Here is a 20,531-nt window from a genome sequence, read left to right as displayed (position 1 = left end):
ACTCCTCTGATATTGTCCGACAATATTCTCCCAAGTCGAGCTGATCATCATTTCCTTTATTTGTTTTTGTTGCCAATCATTTAATCGCTGTTTGGTTTGATATAATTCTTCTGATCTTAATTTGTGTACACATTCTCTAGTTTAAGCAATTGTGTGACTGTCCACTTTATTAAAGAATTGGATCATCGTATCTCACTTTCAAATGAAATAAGTTTAAACAAAGTGCAGCAAAAAATGTGTGTGTGTGTGTGTGTGTGTGTATGTGTATGTATATATATATATATATATATATATATATATATATATATACACATTTTTAATACAATAATATATATATATAATCTAATAGGCGTACAAGGAAGGCGTACAAAGAAGGTGTGCACAGGCTGATCAGATTTTTACATCAGGATTTAAAAAAAAATACCTTCTAATTACTTTTAACGATCGAATTAGGAAAGAAGTTTTATTTCAATTAAATTAAAATAAAATTCTTAACATATATGATGTGACGGTTGTGAAGGATAAAAAATGAAGAAAGTTTTTACATTAATCTTCTGCATATATATTCATATTTAATTCACGTACGAGTATAATTAAAACATTTCATTCTGTAAATTATTTCAAACAATTATAAATCCTAGGTTACTAGTCACACTTCGGGAAGACGTGTATAATTACCAACCGATTTCTCATACTTATGAGATTGTCCAGTTTCCTTCTTTCCTTTTAATAGCATTTCGAGTAAACATTCTTCAGTATAATAACAGAAGTGATTATACTATGACGATATTAACATCGTCTTACTAACATATCAGGATGTTAATAATAATAATAAGTCACGTATATATGTTACGAAGTTAAGACGATGATTAATGTAAAGTAAGTAAATTAATGTAAGTTAAGACATGATTGATGTAAATTGACTTATAGTAAATATGTCAAGCTTTATCAAAATTAATTTATTTTTTCTCTTTCCAAGAGATAGCATGAGCATTGAGAGAGAATAAAACTAGTTAGCTTCGTAGAACACTAATGTGATATGTATAAAAAAAAAAATATTGTGACTGCAAGAACCTCAACTGATGTCGTTCCAGAATTAACATAGTCACTAGCAACTATCTCATTATATGTAGAAAAAGATTTTTTCAAAGATTTATCTACAACGGCGAGTCAGAAATTATTTACACTTTTCATTCTATAATTCATTTGCACAAAGGTAGGGGTTCAATATGATCATAATTTTCCTACATAGTCACCTCCCTTGTCAATGAACTTGGTCCAGCAGTCCACAAACTTAAGTATTTCTTCAAAGAAAAACGTTTCTGGTTGGTCGCATAGCCACTTTTGCACCGCTTCCTACGCGTCTAAGTCTGTGCAAAATCGACACCCTCGCAAAGCATCCTTGAGCGGTCCAAGCAGATGAAAGTTTGAGAGAGCACAATCTAGACTGGAAGAGGCCAGTATCACAAAATTCAAGTTGATGGTACGTAAAGTGTGGCGGCCGTGTGCGTGTGGGCGTTGCCCTGCAACTTTCTTTGACAACAGACTTTAAGAAAGCCAAGAGATCGTCGTGGATGATTTGATGGGCAGAACCATGACTGATGTTCAAAGAAGACGCTACCTCATCGACGGTAACTTGCCTTTCTTCATATCCATTTACCGAGCTAGCTGAATCTTGTCCGTGGTAGAGGTTGACGGGCGTCCTGCACCCTCTTTGTGCTTCACACCCGTCCGGCTACTTTTAAACTATTGTTCCCGTATTGTAATAAAAGTCTACGATGAATTTAAGCCCCTTTCACTCCCTCCGATCAGAGAAATCGGATCACTGCTCGTTGTTCCTCCTTGCTGCAAACTGCTAGCGAAACGGACATGTTTACACAGTAATAGCCGGAAGGCAAATGACGCGATCGGGATTAAATTTTGCACACGGAACTGCAGTGTACTAACTCTTAAGTCGCATGCACAAAAGGTAGTATGACACACTTAAAGATGTGTTATGGTGAAAGTGTAATGTTTGACTCGCCTTCGTGTATTATTCTTATATCCACACTCGTTGTATTTCAACATTTCTGAGGTTTAATTATCGTAAGTTAAATTTTAGAAAACGATACATTATAAAATCATTGTATTCCTTTGAAATAGCAGAAATATTTATAAAATACTACTCATTAGTTCCTTGTACGAAGTAAGTTGGAAGTATTGTTATCGCGAAAAATTTTAGTTTCCAGATATTAACGGAAATATCCATTTTGACCATCCCTGAATCCAATTTGACAAGTTTCGGCGTGATGTCTACGTACGTATCTCGCATAACTCAAAAACGAAGAGCCGTAGGATGTTGAAATTTTGGATTTAGGACTGTTGTAACATCGAGTTGTGCACCTCCTCTTTTGATTGCAATCGATTGAACCAAAATTATGCAAAAAAAAGCCAAAATCCAAAACAATTTGAATTTAGGACTTTTCTTAACTGTAGTTAATAAGCCCTTATTAAGAGCTTTTCAACGAAATATCAAAAGTGTGGTACTTATGTTCATTGGCTCCATAGTTACAGCCAAATAAAATTTTAATTAATGAAATATTTGGATTTAGGGGCAGGCACATTGGTTCGAATCAGACTTCATCTCTTTTTTTTAATTTAAATATATTGATTTATTAATAATTATTAATCTCTCAGTGTAAAAAAATATTAAAAAATATCAGAAGTTATTAATGAAATAAAATTTTTTTGTACTTTCCATTTAAAAAAAATGTGATTTAATAGGCGTAGAAGGAAGTCATGTGTTGTCCCCATCAGATTTTATATACTTATGGAATTAAAATTTGCGTAGGTGTACTAAAGATATTTGTTAACACATCACCAAATCATACAACTATTAACATGGGTACGTACTCATAGTCTAATAATAATCTCAAATTAATGAAAATGTAATGAATTCAAAACATTTTTCCTGTTTAGCCTCCGGAAATTACCGTTCAGGTATTACTTCAGAGGATGAAATGTGTGAGTGTAAATGAAGTGTAGTCTTGTACAATCTCAGTTCGACCATACCTGAGATGTGTCGTTAATTGAAACACAACCACCAAAGAACACCCGTATCCACGATCTAGTATTCAAATCCGTGTAAAAATAACTGGCTTTACTAGGACTTGAACGTTGCAACTCTCGACTTCCAAATCAGCTGATTTGGGAAGACGCGTTAACCACTATACCAATCCGGTGGGTTATGGAATTCAAACCTGGACTAAATTAACAATAAGATAAAAATTAAAACCAAATAATTGAAAATATCAATATTAAGAAATATTTTTTTACACTTGTTTGCATTGATTCACATTAGCAATTTGATATAGTTATTACAGTTATATAGAGATACCACATTTTGTTAGTGAAAGACGTAAAAAATCACCCACCGGTCTATTTACATAATATAAAACTACAGTGCTTCTGCCAAAATTTGAAAATATAGAAACATAAAATTTGCCTATAAATAGATGACAAAATCAACATACAAATTGTATAAATATTAGAACTAATCAATCAATCATCTTATTATCTATAAAAAAAAAAAATATATATATATAAAAGCAAATTGATGAGATTTTAACGATACGTTCAGTCATCTTTACAGATATTAAAGTAAAATACAAAATAGAAAATATATCTACTTACATAATTCAATCTGCGCAGTCGTAAAAAAATACTAATATTATGAACAAATTTTGTAAAAAATGATGAATTTATTTTTAAAGTTACGAAAATATTTACGTACGAAATAATTTTAATTCTTCGTTTAATTTTTAACTTGGTGTTGTAAAACATGTATGAAAACACAATTTTTAATTAATTAATAGGACATACTATACGAATTTAAAGAATTGACCTTTGCAGATCAACCTGTAAACAATCGACATTTATTAACGGTTCAATCTCCCAATTTAGGGCTATGAAGTTTTTAATCAATCAACCTTTTATTTTATTACTTATGTGCAAGTCAAAATATATGAAGAAATCATTCATTAAAAAAGAGCATGAGAAATGGTTTTCAATGGGTTTTTACAATCGTAAGTATGACACTTAATTTATCTTACGACCTACTTTTAAGTTGCAAATTACGGTTCAAAATAAAAATGCATATTGATTTCTGACGTGGTTAAGATTAAATCAGTATTAAAGCCACGTCCACAACACTCAATAAAATATGCTTTAGAGTAACTTATTGAAGAAATGGAAAGAAAAATGTAAAACTTTTGTTCTGCTACAGTATTATGTTCAAAAAGTTTTGTATTTATCTATAAGAAGTCGGTAAATATCAAATATGCTTTTAAAATATGGCTAAACAAACCACTGAACACAGGACAATCTGAAAAGACTTATCGAATTTAAAAAAAAAAAAATTCTCGAGGACATATCAAAGTAGAAAAAAAAAACAAATACGATTGTATGAGTAAAATGGAGGTCGAGTTACGGATAGAAAACCAATCGAAAAAAAATCGTAACGTGTTTTTTGAACTAAAGGAGGGAAGCCCATCGATCAGGAGCACCGAAGTGAAAGTGTAAATATTTCTGATCGCTAAGAATGACCCGTGGCATTTCATATAAGTAATTGTTAGCCAAAATGAACGATAAAAGATGGATGCTGAAGTATTTCTCTCTTGATTGTAAAGATGATCGAGCCCAGAATTCTTTGATCATCTTCCTAAGATCAAACAAGTTCCTATCGCTAGAATCGGGTCCTGAACTTGGGAAGTCATTTTCATAAACGATTGTAAATGCGTAATTCGAACTTTTTAAAACTACTTAATACAAGTTCTACAAAATATGTGTTTAAAAACACGGTGGACCAGGCTTCATAATACAGATTAAATCACCCTATTGCACTAGACAGTGAAATGTTATACACAGAAAAAGTGAGATCTATTAAAATGAAGAGAATTTCATCAAAGCCTTAATGTTCTTTAAAATTGCCAGGAACACATCACCCTTTACGTAACAAACTATTCTTCCATTTGGATTTTAAATATTAGACGACAAAGTCTTTGTATTTAACCAAAAAATAAAAATATAAATAATTATTAAAGAATAAAGAGTAATTTCGTTTCAGAAAGGATTTTTAACAGGTATTTTTATAACGTGAATGATAATGAATAAAACCGATTATCCAAAATGATAAAGCCAATAATTTATAATTGTTTCTCTATAAATTAACTAACTTCCTAAAGGTAAAGGGTAAACATATAAATACTATCTACAGTACCATACACCGTACAAAACTTTCTTTATGAATTATGGCAAACGGAAGTCAAAGAATGTATTTTTACGTTAGTAATACCGTGTACACAGGTTTCACTAAAATAATTATTTGAACGACTCGGATAATAGGACATTAATAAAAATAACAAGTAATTTCTTCTAAGAATTTTGTTCCTATACAAATGAGTTCATTAGTAAAACAAACAAACAAATAAAGAATTCAATGTGTCTTGACCTATATGAATTTTGAATATTCAAAATTTATAACTGCTCTCCCACTACGACCCAACTCATCCCTTTTTAACACTCAGCATTAAAGTTATAGGAAAAATTTCACTTCTTTATTATTTAAATTTTTAAACCTCGTTTATATGTAAATCGCCGATAATTTTTAATAATTAATTGATATTAAGAATAACAAAGATATACATAAGAAAGTGGAATTATTTCCGAATAAGTTACTTCGTGAAACTACAACACTGATCGCACACAAAACGTTAATAATAGTGATTCATCAGTTTCTCCTTTCTTCTCTTTTTTTTAAATTCCGTTTGTTAATAGGATTGAAACCAAATAATAGTTGTGCATATCACTCCCAAATGTAGGCCGAACACTGAAAAGAAACGAAATAGTTAAGTTCTTCACATATTTTTATAAGTTTCTTCACATCTTAAAAAGATCATTCCATCCTATAGCCCGCTTGTGTAGAATGTGTGTAGATAATAACTGTGAATGAACCTGTATAAACAATGGGAAAAGTGTTGAAAAATGCGAACCATTGATGCTCAAAGGTCATATTATTAGCATTTTCAAAAAAAATAAAAAATATATATATATATGAAGGATCGAGGAGAGTAACACTATCAGAATTATTTGAAGAATGTTAAATTTAAAAAAAAATTTCTTATATGTTCTTTATACAAATCAATCTTTGAATAATTAAATCAGCATCGTAAGAGGAAGTTAGAATCCAAACGATTTACAGTATCAGAAAAGGAAAGTAGAATCCAAATGATTCACAGCGAAATATATTGAGCAATTACACATTTCACGTAAGCGAACCATCTATACCACTAAATTACTAAAAATTACAGCTGTAGGGAACTCTTACCATTTAATTTTTTTTTTAATATAATAATAAAAACCCACACATTTTCCGTTTCAATTGTCTTTACTTTTTATTGGAAAACAAGAATTTACAATCATCGTCTGTTTTTTTTTGTTATAAAACAGTAAAAAAAAAATACCACCATAACATGGAAAAAACAGATTGAGGCGGCTTTTTATTTAGAAATTCGACTCGACTATACCCATTTTCCGGGAAAATGGGTATAGTCGAGTCTTCGGTTTTTTTAATAATAGTAGAATGTAAAATAGTATTTTTAAATAAAAAGCCGCCGCAATCTGTTTTTTTTTCCATGTTATGGTGGTATTTTTTTTACTATTTTATATATATAAAAGACACAATGATATTTTTTTTAAAAGTAATCATTAACTCGTATTACTTTACTACTTTGTGCGGTAAAAATTGATCGAGGTAGAATTTATAAAGATTTCATTAAAAAACATTAGATTTTATATAATAAAACTTGAAATATCACATGAAGCCCATAAAGTTTATTAGATTAATTTTAATCACGTTAAAATAGATCATGTGTTCGAAAAAACATATTAATGTAAGACCTTTACTAAAACCTTAACCTTTTATTTAAAAAAAAAAAAACTTACTTTAAAAAAAAAGGATACACAAAACAGTGGATGAGCACTGAGTTCATGAGGATTAAAATAGATATAGATAATAAGAAGTTAAAACACACGACGGTGTTACACTGCTAAAGTTATACACTGTGATTGAAGCGCACAATTTATTTTTCTAATAACACCAAAATACAACTTAATTTTTGAAATAATACAAAATTTTTCATTACAGAATGTTATATACAACATACATACTTCAAGTGATTTAACTTGATTTAATTAAATCGATAGCTGTAAAGTTTCACAGTCTTTTTTTTAGACTGCAATTATGTGTGCAGGCCTCTCCGCTCGCATTTGCAATTAGTGATATTATTTCTCAAGTGGTATCCAATTCAAAAGCATAATAATACAGTCGTGCCCAAGCATCTCTTACCAAAATTAATGAGGAATTATCGAAATAAAACATTTTTAAAAACGTATAAAAATCTTAAGAAAGCGCTGTTGTAATAGTAAATATAATTAAAATAAAACCTTAAAAAAATATTAATAACAAAATAAGTTGTAATATAATAAAAAGATCTTTTGTATGCTAGACCCCGATTATTAAAAAATAGCATTCAAAAAATTCCTTAGTTATGCGTTTCAGTAACGGTAATTAACTTGTGCGTGCGCTTTTACCATAATACGCATCAAATCGATATTTGAGTCTACAACTTCAGGCATAATATAAGCTAATTTAATTATAACGGCATTCAAAATTACCACCGAAAATGATAATTGATATTAACGACGTTTGAAGTAAGCTATTCTGTACTTTTTCCTTCAACGGGAATATAATAATAATTTATAATCCTGAGGACATAGTGTAAACGTAAGAATTATAAAAACAATGAAACTTAACTATTTTTTTAACCTTGGTTTATTTAAAGCATTAGATAATGAAAGTTAATTTTAAACATTTGTTCACATTAGATAATTAAAATATTCTCGTATCAGTACAAAAATATTACACTGTATATATATTGTACTATATATATATTATATTATATTAAATATATACATAAAAGTGTAATACTTTTATAAATGATTTACAAATTAGCTGTTAGAAGTTGTAATGAATGCTTCATTCATTATATCAATTTTATCGGTTTTTAAAAATCAGAATTTTTTCTAATTCAATTAAGATCGGAACATGCAACAAAAAAGTTTAATCATTTTTTTAGATCTAGTAATTTACTTTTTATTTTAGAAAAATATATAACGTAAAGAATAAATTTATTTTTCCTAAAAAAAATTATCATATTAAATTCAAACAGAATGCAAATAAATACAGATTTTTAGATGGCGCCGAAGTATTTATTTTACAATTATTTTTTACACATCACAACGTCTAGAAATACAAAGAGCCTAATTAACTAAAATCACGAACCGTAACAAAAAAATAATTAAATCAACACATCAAAGTCTATTCGGATTTCAAGCTAAAAGAATGTACACCATTTATTTATTTAACATCCTGTTCTTAACTTAGATATTCAAATTAAAGTATACACAGGAACAGATAATATAAGGGAAAAAATCTTACATAAGATTTTAAATTTATATACAACTAAGATAATACGTACTTAGCCTATATCATTAAATCAACTTCTACTTATGACTATATTTATAAAACATAGGTACATCATTTTTTTTTTTTTTCATTTAACAGCAGAATAGTTTTCCCTTTAGTGAAAGTTATATTAAAGAATTTTTTTACCGTATTTAATTCGGGTTACCACAAATGATACGATAGGACAGGTCAAAAGGAAGAGTTAATCTTTGTTTCGTAATAGAAAATAAGAGTGCAGTCGACAAAGCTATACATTTTTATAAGATATTTATAATAATTTACGACAGATTAAAGAAATTATAAACAGAAGAAAATCTAATAAGATAAAAGAAACAAATACTTTTAATATAAATTACAAAAAAAAAAATAGTAAGATATCAAATTCAGGCACGTGTGTTTATATATATATATATATATATAAATAAACCCAAAGTATTTTACGGGATTAAATACAACTTTCCACTATATTAATGTAACAGTTTTTTGTGTTTATAAAGGTAATAAATATTGAAACAAATATTACCTTTTTTTCTAAATACATTTGTAGGTTCAAACAAAATAATATTTCATCATTAAAATACTTAAATAATCTATTATTGATATAACGTAATTATGATTAGATTACATATTTTGTGATAATCTTTTTTATCCATTAAATATTACATTAATAAAAAACATTCTGATGTGGACACGACATGACTTCCTTTACGCCTATAAAATTACATACACTTTTAAAAAACTAAAAAAAAAAATTGTTTAATTTTTTTTTTTCATAGTTCTATTTCATTAATAATTTCTGATATTTTTTCATAATTTTTTTTATTGTTATAATTGAATTATTTATTGTAATTTTTTTCCAGAGTTAATAATTATTAATAAATCAATATATTTAAATTAAAAAAAAAGTTAAAAAAATTACGTAGATGAAGTCGGATTTGAACAATGTGCCTTTCTTCCTCTTGTAAGATCCAAATATTTCATTAATTAAAATTTTTAATTGAAAAGCTCTCAATGAAGGCTTATTACTGCAGTTAAGAAAAAGTTCAAAATTCAATTTTTTTTGATTTTGGTCTTTTTTGGACAGAGTTAGAAATACGTTGTATTTTTCACGTTTTTTTTTTTGGATTTGCACGTACGTTCGTACGTACAGACGTCACACCGAAACTAGTCAAAATGGATTCAGGGATAGTCAAAACGGATATTTCCATTTAAATCTGAAAACCGACATTTTTTGCGATCGCAATATACTTCCCTTTACTTCGTACAAGGAAGTAAAAATTAAATGATCTAGTTGGCAGGTAAAAAAATCGATTTCATTAATTGTAAATAATAAGATAAGGTCTGGTGGATTTTAGTATAGAAAACAGTACCGGAAACGATGCAGAGTAAATCCCATGAATTTCGTTGTGGACACCCTCTTAACTGAAACCTTAACCTATACTTTTCCAACATAACTGATACAGGTATTGCAAGCGATAACATACATACACAATTACATTTTTGTGACTTTTAACCATTTTCAGATTCTTCTACTTAGCGTTATGCTATGATGATTAGTTTTCAGGACAAAAAAAATTTTAATCTGTTTCATTAAGCGAACAAAAAAGCAAGAATAAAAATGGCTTTCTCTGAAAATGAATATGTAAACCATGTACCCACTTCCTGTATTGTAGTAAGAGTCTCACATATAGGGCAGAAACTTCATTATTTAAGTGAGGATGAACAAATTATTGTATAGGAAATCATTCACTCCTTACATTTTGAAAATGCAAACGATGATTTCTTTTTATTCTTGTAAAAGACAATGGGATTAGCAAAACAGACCTTTAGAAAGGGATGTTAATTTATATTAGCCTTAATAAAAGTCGTTTTAGTTTTACGGAAAATCCTTTAACAAATCACGAATCTATAATGTACTGTGTATATTTGAAGGGAAGATTCCTGGTGATAAATAATGACCTAGATTTTGTACCGTTCTGATATGAACAGGTTGAAATTCTCAATAATCCTACAGAAACATTCTGGAACCTTATTCTAGGCACTTTAATACTTACGGAATATTACACGTAAAAATAATAAATTAACAAAATTATTAAATGTGCGTTAAAATTTTTTTTTCTTTTCAGTTGTCTCTCTAACTAGGTACTTTTATATAAGAACTTCTTAAAATCGGTATGGACGAACAGAATTCAGCTCTGGGGTACGACTAGTGACAGAAATATTAAAAGATCCAAAGATCACACAACAAAATAGTAGGAAAGAGACTCATCCGCTTTGGGTCATCAGAATTTCTGAATTACATTGAGTACCTGGAGATCCCGTATGTTCAGAATGAGATAGACCGTTTAAGTTCTAAATACATGATTTATGCTGGCACGAAATCTCCTTGCTTCGAACCTGCTACGCATAAACGATTTAAACGCATAAACGATTTAAACGCATAAACCTGCTACTTTAAACGATTTAAAAGGTTTCGTGTGCTAGGCCTTATTGATGGTCGTTGAAGATTCTGTGTTTTTATGGGTTTTTTTTTTCTGTACTTTTGTATCTTATCTGTTTCTGTTACTATTTTTTCCCTATTGTTACTACCTATTTTCTGTTGTTTTAATGCTGTAAGTGTTTTCGTATTCTCGCTTTGAATTTACCTATATTCGCTTATTTTATCAGCCTTTTATTTATGTCGGCGTTTAATTTTCATTCGTTTGTGTTGGACGCATGTGGCCCATACATTGGGAAAGTTCTAGAACTCAGTGATGATAGTGCTTATGAAACAACGAGTGTTTACTTCATCTTAGTTATTACTATAAGTATATTATTAACATAGACAATTACTGTTATTATAATTATTTACTGTTTGTTTTCGTGGGGAGGTCATCATTGGATGATCCTCTCTCATGGTGATATTTTAACATAAAACTTACTTATCGTCTGAGGAAACCGATTGTTAATTTTACAGCAAAAAAAAAGTTTTATTATTTGTATAACAACACCAGACGCTCGGACCGGCTTCACCGGACCTCCCAGCTAGGCCTCGCTTCGCTCGGCGCTTTGGTTTTCCAGGTTTCCAAAGTTCTTTTTTCAACTGGAAAATTTTTGACGTTATCTCAACTTTACTCCAAGTTAAGAGCTTAATGTTTTTAGAAAAAAATTCATGCAATTTAGATAACAAAAGCAGCTATTTATTTATGTTTTTAAACAGCTGTAAAATATTGTAAATGAATGAATCGTAAAAATTACATATGCATGTGCGCTAAATCAATTGAAACTTAGGAATAACTGTACGTTAAAACTTCATCCCTTTTCAAAATTGATTAATTCAATGTTGAAAAAAAAAATGTGAGCTAATAATTAAATTTTTCTTGAAAATCAAAGTCATTTTGAAAATGTAAATGCAAAAATGTCAAAATTGTAAAAAATTAACTTTTACGCGTATAACTCGATAACGCCAAATCGTTAAGTGTCGTCAAAATTGGAACTCGAATCCGCATGAAAAAACAAACTAAACTCACATGAAATTTAACTTTTAAAAGCATGCGAACAAATGAATCCAATGTTGTCAAAATGGAAAAAAGTAACTTTAACGCCAATAACTCGCAACTGTTATGTTGGAGGTCCAGAAATATTAGCCTATGTTCACCGCAGGGCTTGAAAGTGTAGGTGTGCAAAATGTTAGACAAATCTGTGAGGTAGATCAAGAGTTAAGTTGGAACAGATAGACAAACAAACATTGATTTTTATATATATATAGGTTATTGCAAAATAAATAATAACTGAAACATGCTATATGATTTTAAAATTTAAACAAGATAAAAAAAGGCCAAGAAACAATTGAACAACAAAGTATAAATATATAAAATGACTTACCAGCGGTCATATTTTCAATTAGTGTAGCTAAGTCGGTACTAAGATGTCGTTCTTCCTCAACATCCATCCCAAAATCCAAGGCACGGTACACGACAAATCCCAAGCCGTAAACCAACTAAAAACAAAATAAAAGAAAAACGTTAACATAAAATAAAGAAATGATAACGTTAAAATAAAGATACGATTAGATCTTTTAACGATTTTTCATCTGTAGTTAACTAAAAGAAACGGCTGTAATTACATTAAGTTAACGGCTTCTATTGCCTTTTCTTGAAATTTTTTGAAATCCCATGCAGCCGTGAGGTGTAGCGGCATCTCGACGATGGTTGAAGAAAGCAAATGTCACGCGGGACTCTGCGATGAAGCTGAGTGGTAGTAGGAGGTCTGTCCTCCTCTCCCTTATAGACCAGTCCGGAGACCGTAAATTAAGATAAAGTCAGGGGTATGGACTGAAACCCACCGGGTTGGTCTAGTGGTTAACCCGTCTTCCCAAATCAGCTGATTAGGAAGTCAAGAGTTACAGCGTTCAAGTCCTAGTAAAGCCAGTTATTTTTACACGGACTTGAATACTAGATCGTGGATACCGGTGTTCTTTGGTGGTTGAGTTTCAATCAACCACACATCTCAGGTATGGTCGAACTGAGAATGTACAAGACTACACTTCATTCACACTCATACATATCATCCTCTGAAGAATTATCTAAACGGTAGTTACCGGAGGCTAAACAGGAAAAAGAAAGAAGGGGTATGGACTGAAGTAGAGTTCACTAAGAGAACTACGACTAAATTTCGTTGTTGCGAACAACATTTTTGGTGTTATATTGTTGTAAATTTGCCTTGAATTTCGAGACATTTACTAGAAATTGGCTCAAAAAAAGAAGAACTAGGCACGGGACTCGTGCTTCCGCGAGCTCGGTTAGCTAGTTCAGAGGGCAATGATGTAGGTCATTAAGATGTCCGGACGAGGCCTACAGCGAAGGCAAAAGCCGAGTTTAAAAATCGCCGATGCAAATGTCTACCGAGGCATTTACATTGGTGGCATCCCAACGAGGCCAGACTTATTACTATGAGATGTAAAAAGTTAGAGGGCGAAAGACGACTTCCGATAAAGCCCGTCAGGGCTAGGAACTGGAGGGAGGGGGCGTGTGGCTACCGGAAGCGTCACAAGGCGGGTGTCTTCCCCTGCGGGGTTGGGATGTGTAATTAAATAGAAAACAGAGTGTAGTAAAAATGATGTTTTATCGAATTTGCACAGTTGACATATAAAATAAATATAGAAAAAACTAGAAGAAATATGAAAAAGACTACTTTAAAATTACCTGCGAGCAAATGGCATTAAAAACCATATTTTAGCACCACATTTAACTAATGAATTAACAGTATTTCTAATTTCAAAATTTTCCTTCACTTTAATTATAAATCAAGTTATCTTCAGGCCGTGAAATCGGTTTATTAATTATTAGAAAATTTGTCAACATTGTAAGGATTACTAAACAAAATTGTAAGTTTTGTAAATTAGTATAATGTTTCCTAGGCTTCTTTTAACAGTAAAAGGTAGTAATTATTTATAAATGAATTTACATATAAAAAACTGAATCGTATCAAATTTTATTAGCGGGGTTCAATCATATACCAAGGTTACTATGTTTCAAATCACTTATACATGAAAGTGATTTATTAAACATAAGTGGATTTAATAAGTTCAAAAAGAATCATTAGGCAGTAGAATTCACTGTACCTAAGAAAAATAATTATGATTATCTAGAAGTCGTCTGCGTATTATATTGTACTCAGCTATACTTTAGACTGTACATGTAAGAAGCTGTGTCCCTTGTTTGTAAAATAACAGTGCACTATGTGATGTATCCTATGTCTAACATGCCAGAATGCGTTGATAAAAGAAATAAGCACTAGTGAGCGAATGACAATCTGTACTAATACATAATCTGTATAATGTAACCCAAATTATTTTTTTATACACCAGGTTTAGGGCCTTAGCCTACCGGGCTAAGAAACAGAAACCAGGCTGGTCTAGTGATTAACTCGTCATCGCAAATCAGCTGATTTCAAAGTCGAGAGTTCTAACGTTCAAATCCTAGTAAAGGCAGTTACTTTTATAAGGATTTGAATACTAGATCGTAGATACCGGTGTTCTTTGGTGAATAACATCTCAGGAACGGTCGACCTGTGGCTGTACAAGACTCCACTTCATTTACACTCGTACATATCATCCTCATTCAGACCTTCTTGGTCTTATCCAACTTCCTAATGAAAAGGCAAGTTTAACCTCTGAACTATCACCCTAATATTTAGAAGGAAACAAAAATAATTCGGTGATATTTTTGTACCTAGATGGTCAGGAATAAAAAATAAACAAAATATATAATAAGGAAATATAACCAGTTGATCATTACTGTGAAATAGTCATGATAAATGAAGACGGTGTAGACTGTCAAGCATGGTATTTATGTTTGGATTATCCTTACTCCATTATGCTTAACTTGATTAGACTCTACTACAGCCTAGATGAAAACTATAATGTGAAATTGAAAACGATTTCACAAAAATGATAATTATTAATTGGCTAAATTTGGTATAGGAAAATTAAATTCCTACAATTCATAACTACAATATAAATTCATACAGTACACTATGGTAACCTTTCAACCACAATTCACACGCAGAAATTACTTATGGCTGTAAAAAAGATTTAAAAATCTGTATCACATAAAAAAACTAAAAATGCAATACGTAATTAAAATTAACAAAATCTTGATAAGAAGGGTGAATATTGATTTAATAACACAAAAAAGAAAAAATATAAAATTGAAGGATTGTGAAGGAAAATGAAAACTGAATATGAAATATAAATCAGTAAAAATTAAACAAGAAATAAACATAAATAAACGAATCTAAAACGAAAAAAAATCGTAATAGATCATATTTAAAATTGGGAAATAGAATTTTATACACACAAACAGGATAACTTACAAACAGGATGTAAAAAATATAAACATACATTTAAAGACATACATTTAAGTTTAAAACACCAAACATACAAGGTATAATTTATTACGATAAACGCTAGCACCAAACCATCGTTCTTGAAAACAAATAACCAATACAGAAAAATATGAACGTATCTATTTCATTACTTGCTTAACTATTATTCTAACATATGTTTAATTAGTTAACATAGTTAATAAATATTAAATTATATACACACACACACACACACACACACACACACACACACACCCACACCAATGACAACTCAATTTTTTGTACAGTCTTCATTACAATGACTATAGTTTGCTTATTTGAAAAGTAGTTTGTCTACTTTCCCACATACCTTAAAACCTAAATTCATTACTTATAGATGACTTATTATATTTAATGACTTTTAAATATTGTATAGAGATAAACGAAATGAGTTAATCAACTGTTTTGTTTCTATTATTACATGATTAAAAAGAGGGCTATTTATTATTATTAACTGAAATACGAAAAACAAACAGTTAATCGAACTATCGTAAACATATTTTTCCAGTATTAAGTTACATGGAAATGTACCTTTTTTAATAGCTAGATACTTTCCGATACCTCCATCCATTTTCTTCAGCGTCCTTTTGCCAATTCGTACAATTTTACAACAATTGTGAAAAAATATAGTATCAATGCAGTCACATTTCTAATCTTTTTTTTCTTTGTAAAAATTGAAAAAAAAGAACATCCATAAATTAAAAAAAAAAATTATCCACATTTAAAGTTTTCCCGGTTTCCAAATCATCACAACATTCTGAATAATATTTAAACTTCAGGTAAAATATTCTCCATACATATGGAGTATATACAAACTAGCGTCTGTAATAAAATAATAATTGTATCGTGTGGAAATTATAACAATATCATTCAAGTTTATTTCTAAATAACTATAGGTATAAAAAGTAAATTTCATAACTAAAATTCTGATGTGGACTTCACATGGGTTCCTTGTACCCCTATTGCAATAATTAATAAAAATTAATTATTTGCAATAATTAATAAATCAATATATTTAAATTAAAAAGAAAGGAAATGAAGTCAGATTCGAACCGATGTGCCTTACTCTTATACGATCCCAATTTTTCATTAATTTAACTTTTACTTGGCTATAACTCTGGAACCAATGAAATAAGTACCATTTATTATATATCGTTAAAAAGCGCTCAATGAGGGCTTATTACTGCAGAAAAAGACTTCACATGGGTTCCTTGTACCCCTATTGCAATAATTAATAAAAATTAATTATTTGCAATAATTAATAAATCAATATATTTAAATTAAAAAGAAAGGAAATGAAGTCAGATTCGAACCGATGTGCCTTACTCTTATACGATCCCAATTTTTCATTAATTTAACTTTTACTTGGCTATAACTCTGGAACCAATGAAATAAGTACATTTATTATATATCGTTAAAAAGCGCTCAATGAGGGCTTATTACTGCAGAAAAAGGTCAAAATTCAAATGTTTTGGATTTTAGACACTTTTGGTTCAGTCGATTGCAATCAAAAGGGTAGGTGCACAACTAGATGTTACAATAGTCCTAAATCTAAAATTTCAACATTCTACGCCTAATCGTTTTTGAGTTATGCGAGATATGTACATAGTACGTATTATGACGGACGTCACGCTGAAACTAGTCAAAATTGATTCAGGGATGGTAAAAATGGATATTTCCGTTGAAATCTGAAAACCGAAATTTTTCGCGATCAGAATACTTCCTTTACTTCGTACAACGAAGTAAAAAATTAAATTCGGAAAGATCTTCTTCGATTATTTTTCTTGTTTTTTAAAATTCTATATTTCGTTCGAAAAATAGAATATTTAGCAACACTAGTTTACTTACGCGTATATATATATATATATATATATATATATATATATATATATATATACGTTTATATATATATATATATATATTTTTTTTTTTTTTATTATTATTAATTATTACAATTTGGGATTTGAGAGTGAAAAATTCTGCGCGAGGGAGACTTTTTTGTTTCGTTGTTAGCTATACAAGATGAGCTTCGTTATTCAACACTACAAAATTAGTTGGATACGTATGAAGGGCCGTAACACATACTCGTATAAATATACAGCTTGATAACGAACAAATATAAAGAAATAGCCTGATAAAATACAAAATGTCCAGGTTTACAATCAAATGGTTGAATAAAGTTAATAACATGTTACAAAACGATATAAATACATTGGAGAAACAAATAGGCGATTTACAATCTTTCTACGGGTTTATTCATAGCATTTTCAATAATTACAAAAAGAAAGAAAGAATGAAAGAAATATTAAGTCTTATTGCATTTGAATAAAAATAAGACTTCAAAATTAGCACGGTCTCCCAGTAGGTAACAATGTAATAAAACAGCGCTGAGTCAAAATGGAAAGGTATTCCATATATCAGAATGATTAAATAACTACATAAGTTATGTAAACTTAGCGACGATTTCGATCACTATTTGAAAAAATCTGATGTGGTCACTACATGAATTCCTTGTACGCCTATAAATTACGTATATAAAATTTTTAAAAAGGAGAGTACATAACATTTTATTTCATTTATTTAAATTTTTTATTATTACTATTATTTACTGTAATTTTTTTTAGAGTTTAAAAATTATTAACAAATCAATACATTTAAATAAAAACAAAAAGTTAAAAAAAAAAGAGGATGAAGTCGTACTCAGCGATGTGCCTTCCTCTTGTAACAACCAAATATTTCATTAATTAAACTTTTATTTGGCTATAACTCTGAAACCAATCTAAATAAGTACAGTAAATAATTACTGCAGTTAAGAAAAGTCCGAAATCCAAACTTTTGGATTCTGGGCTTTTTTGGACACTTTTAGTCTGTCGATTGCAATCAAAAGGTAAGTGCACAACTAGATGTTACAACAGTCCTAAATACAAAATTTCAACATTCTACGACTAATCCTTTTTGAGTTATGCGAGATACATATGTATATACGTACGTATGCACGTTACTCTGAAACTAGTCAAAATTTCCGTCGAAATCTGAAAACCGAAATTTTTCGCGATCTCAATACTTCCTTTACTGCGTACAAGTAAAACTTCCCCTAATTACACTGGTATCACTAAGTGTTTTAAAAGGTTTTTCATGACGGACCACCTATGTACTCTTCTGCGACCGGGATTTCAACGACCAATCTTCATTGCCTCTGAATTACGTATGTGTGTCCCGGGAATACTTGTATATGCAAGCTTACAACAAATCAACAATTCGCAACATTTTTTTTTTTATAAGTTCTTTTTACAAGAGTGAAGGACAAACCCTATAAGTTTCAGTCGATAGAAACTAGATAAATATTAAAAAATATTTCACGGGAGGCAAGAATTGAAAATAAAAAATTTGAGTCAACTTTCATAAAAATTCTCTCCGTAAAAGAATCCATAGAATCACCGGATAGTTCAGCTTGAAATATAGATAAAAATGAATACATATCGGTTCTTTAATCGTAATTTCTTGTTCCATATACTTTTATATGTAAGAAAAATATACGAACAGGACAAAGTCCAGTAAATAAAATCGAGTAAACCTCATTCACAATATTAGAAATTATCCTTAAAACACCATTAATAACAATCAGGAGTTATTAATTCTTACTTTACCAAAAACATGTCCAGGTAAACAGTAAATTAATTATAGACCGGTTAATTTCACAGTTCAAAAGCCAAATAAATAAGTATCTGTTCTACTATATTTCAAAATTGCACATGAATTTTTTTATTTAAAAAATCGTGTATTATAAAAAAAAATATAAACAAAATAAAATCATTAGATCTTCAAATATTGTAAAGTAATTATTATTTCCACAGCTGAGTGGTTTCCTCTTTTTACGTTATACACATTCAATCATCATTTCGTTGTATTTAATACAGTTCACCAATAAGGCTTTGTTAAGCATTCAGTTGTGGGAAAATATCCGATGTTCCACAGGAAGAAGAAACCACCCTACCATAGCAGAACGTGACTCAGTTTAGTTCTTCATTCGTTGTACACGATTATCCAGCCTGAACAATGTATACAGAACACACACACACTCTCTCTCAGAGAGAGAGAGAGAGATAGATAGATACATTAGGATAATAAGTACCTGATTAAAAACATATAGCTGTTGGTTTTATAAAAATAAAAAAAAACAAAACTCAAAAATGATGACAACCTTCCTTTCGTAACCCTCCAAATTTTTTTCTTGATTGTTAAATATTTTCTACAAAAAATTTTATTAACTATATCTTTTAAATTACCAAAAAATAAATTCATCGAAAATATGTATAGGAAATATAACACGTTGAAAACATTTCAAAAAATTCTATACCTTTTAGAAATGAAATTAATTCCAGGAATAGTTTTAAAAACTTTAAGTTATTTAAAATTAAGATTAGTTTAACACTAGCTAATAATAATTTATGACGTAATATCAGTTGCAATAAGATACATTAGCGAACGGTCTCTACTAGTTAGTTTATATCACATAAGGTTGGTAAATATATCAAAATGTTAAATAAATACAGTTTTCTCTTTAAATTATTGAATATTTGTTAATTTATATTCATTTATCAAAAATTACATTTTTGATATTAATTTTTTTTTATTAAGAAATCAAATACTGTATTAATTATAAATTAATGACGTAAAGTTTTTTTGGTCAATGTTACATAAATTAAGCAATAAGAAAATGTTGAAAAATTAATATTTTCTTTTATATTTTGAAATTGAAAAAAATGTATGAAATGTAATTCATTTTTATCCAGAAATACTTTGTTAAAATACATATGAAGTGAGAGAATTTCAAAAAATTAAAAAATGAAACCTCTGAAAATATGTTTATATATAGACAATCAAATATTAGTAGTAATTAAAACCTGCCCAAAAGACATTACCTAAATACATATATGGAGAAAAAAATTCATAAGGTTAATTGTTTCGCCAATTCCGTTCAAATTGAAGTCCAGCCTTCTGCATATACGAGGATTATTTTTTTCAAGGTCCGATCGGTCGCGAAACAAAAACCCGGCAAAAA

At 29.5% G+C, this 20,531-nt stretch overlaps 1 protein-coding gene across 4 annotated transcripts in view; it reads right to left on the bottom strand.

The window, feature by feature from the left end:
- spir (spire type actin nucleation factor) overlaps positions 1 to 20,531 on the bottom strand; it is a 713,663-nt gene that overhangs the window by 484,080 nt on the left and 209,052 nt on the right. For all 4 annotated transcript variants that reach the window (XM_075355415.1, XM_075355416.1, XM_075355418.1 and 1 more), the window contains exon 3: positions 12,428 to 12,542. In XM_075355415.1, coding sequence (XP_075211530.1) covers positions 12,428 to 12,542 — 115 coding nt within the window. The remainder of the gene's footprint in view (positions 1 to 12,427; positions 12,543 to 20,531) is intronic.

This window comes from Lycorma delicatula, chromosome 2, assembly GCF_047948215.1.
Source record: "Lycorma delicatula isolate Av1 chromosome 2, ASM4794821v1, whole genome shotgun sequence".
Taxonomy (NCBI): Eukaryota; Metazoa; Arthropoda; class Insecta; order Hemiptera; family Fulgoridae; genus Lycorma; species Lycorma delicatula.
Note: the sequence above shows the minus strand (reverse complement) of the source record. Positions and strands in the feature narration are given on the sequence as shown.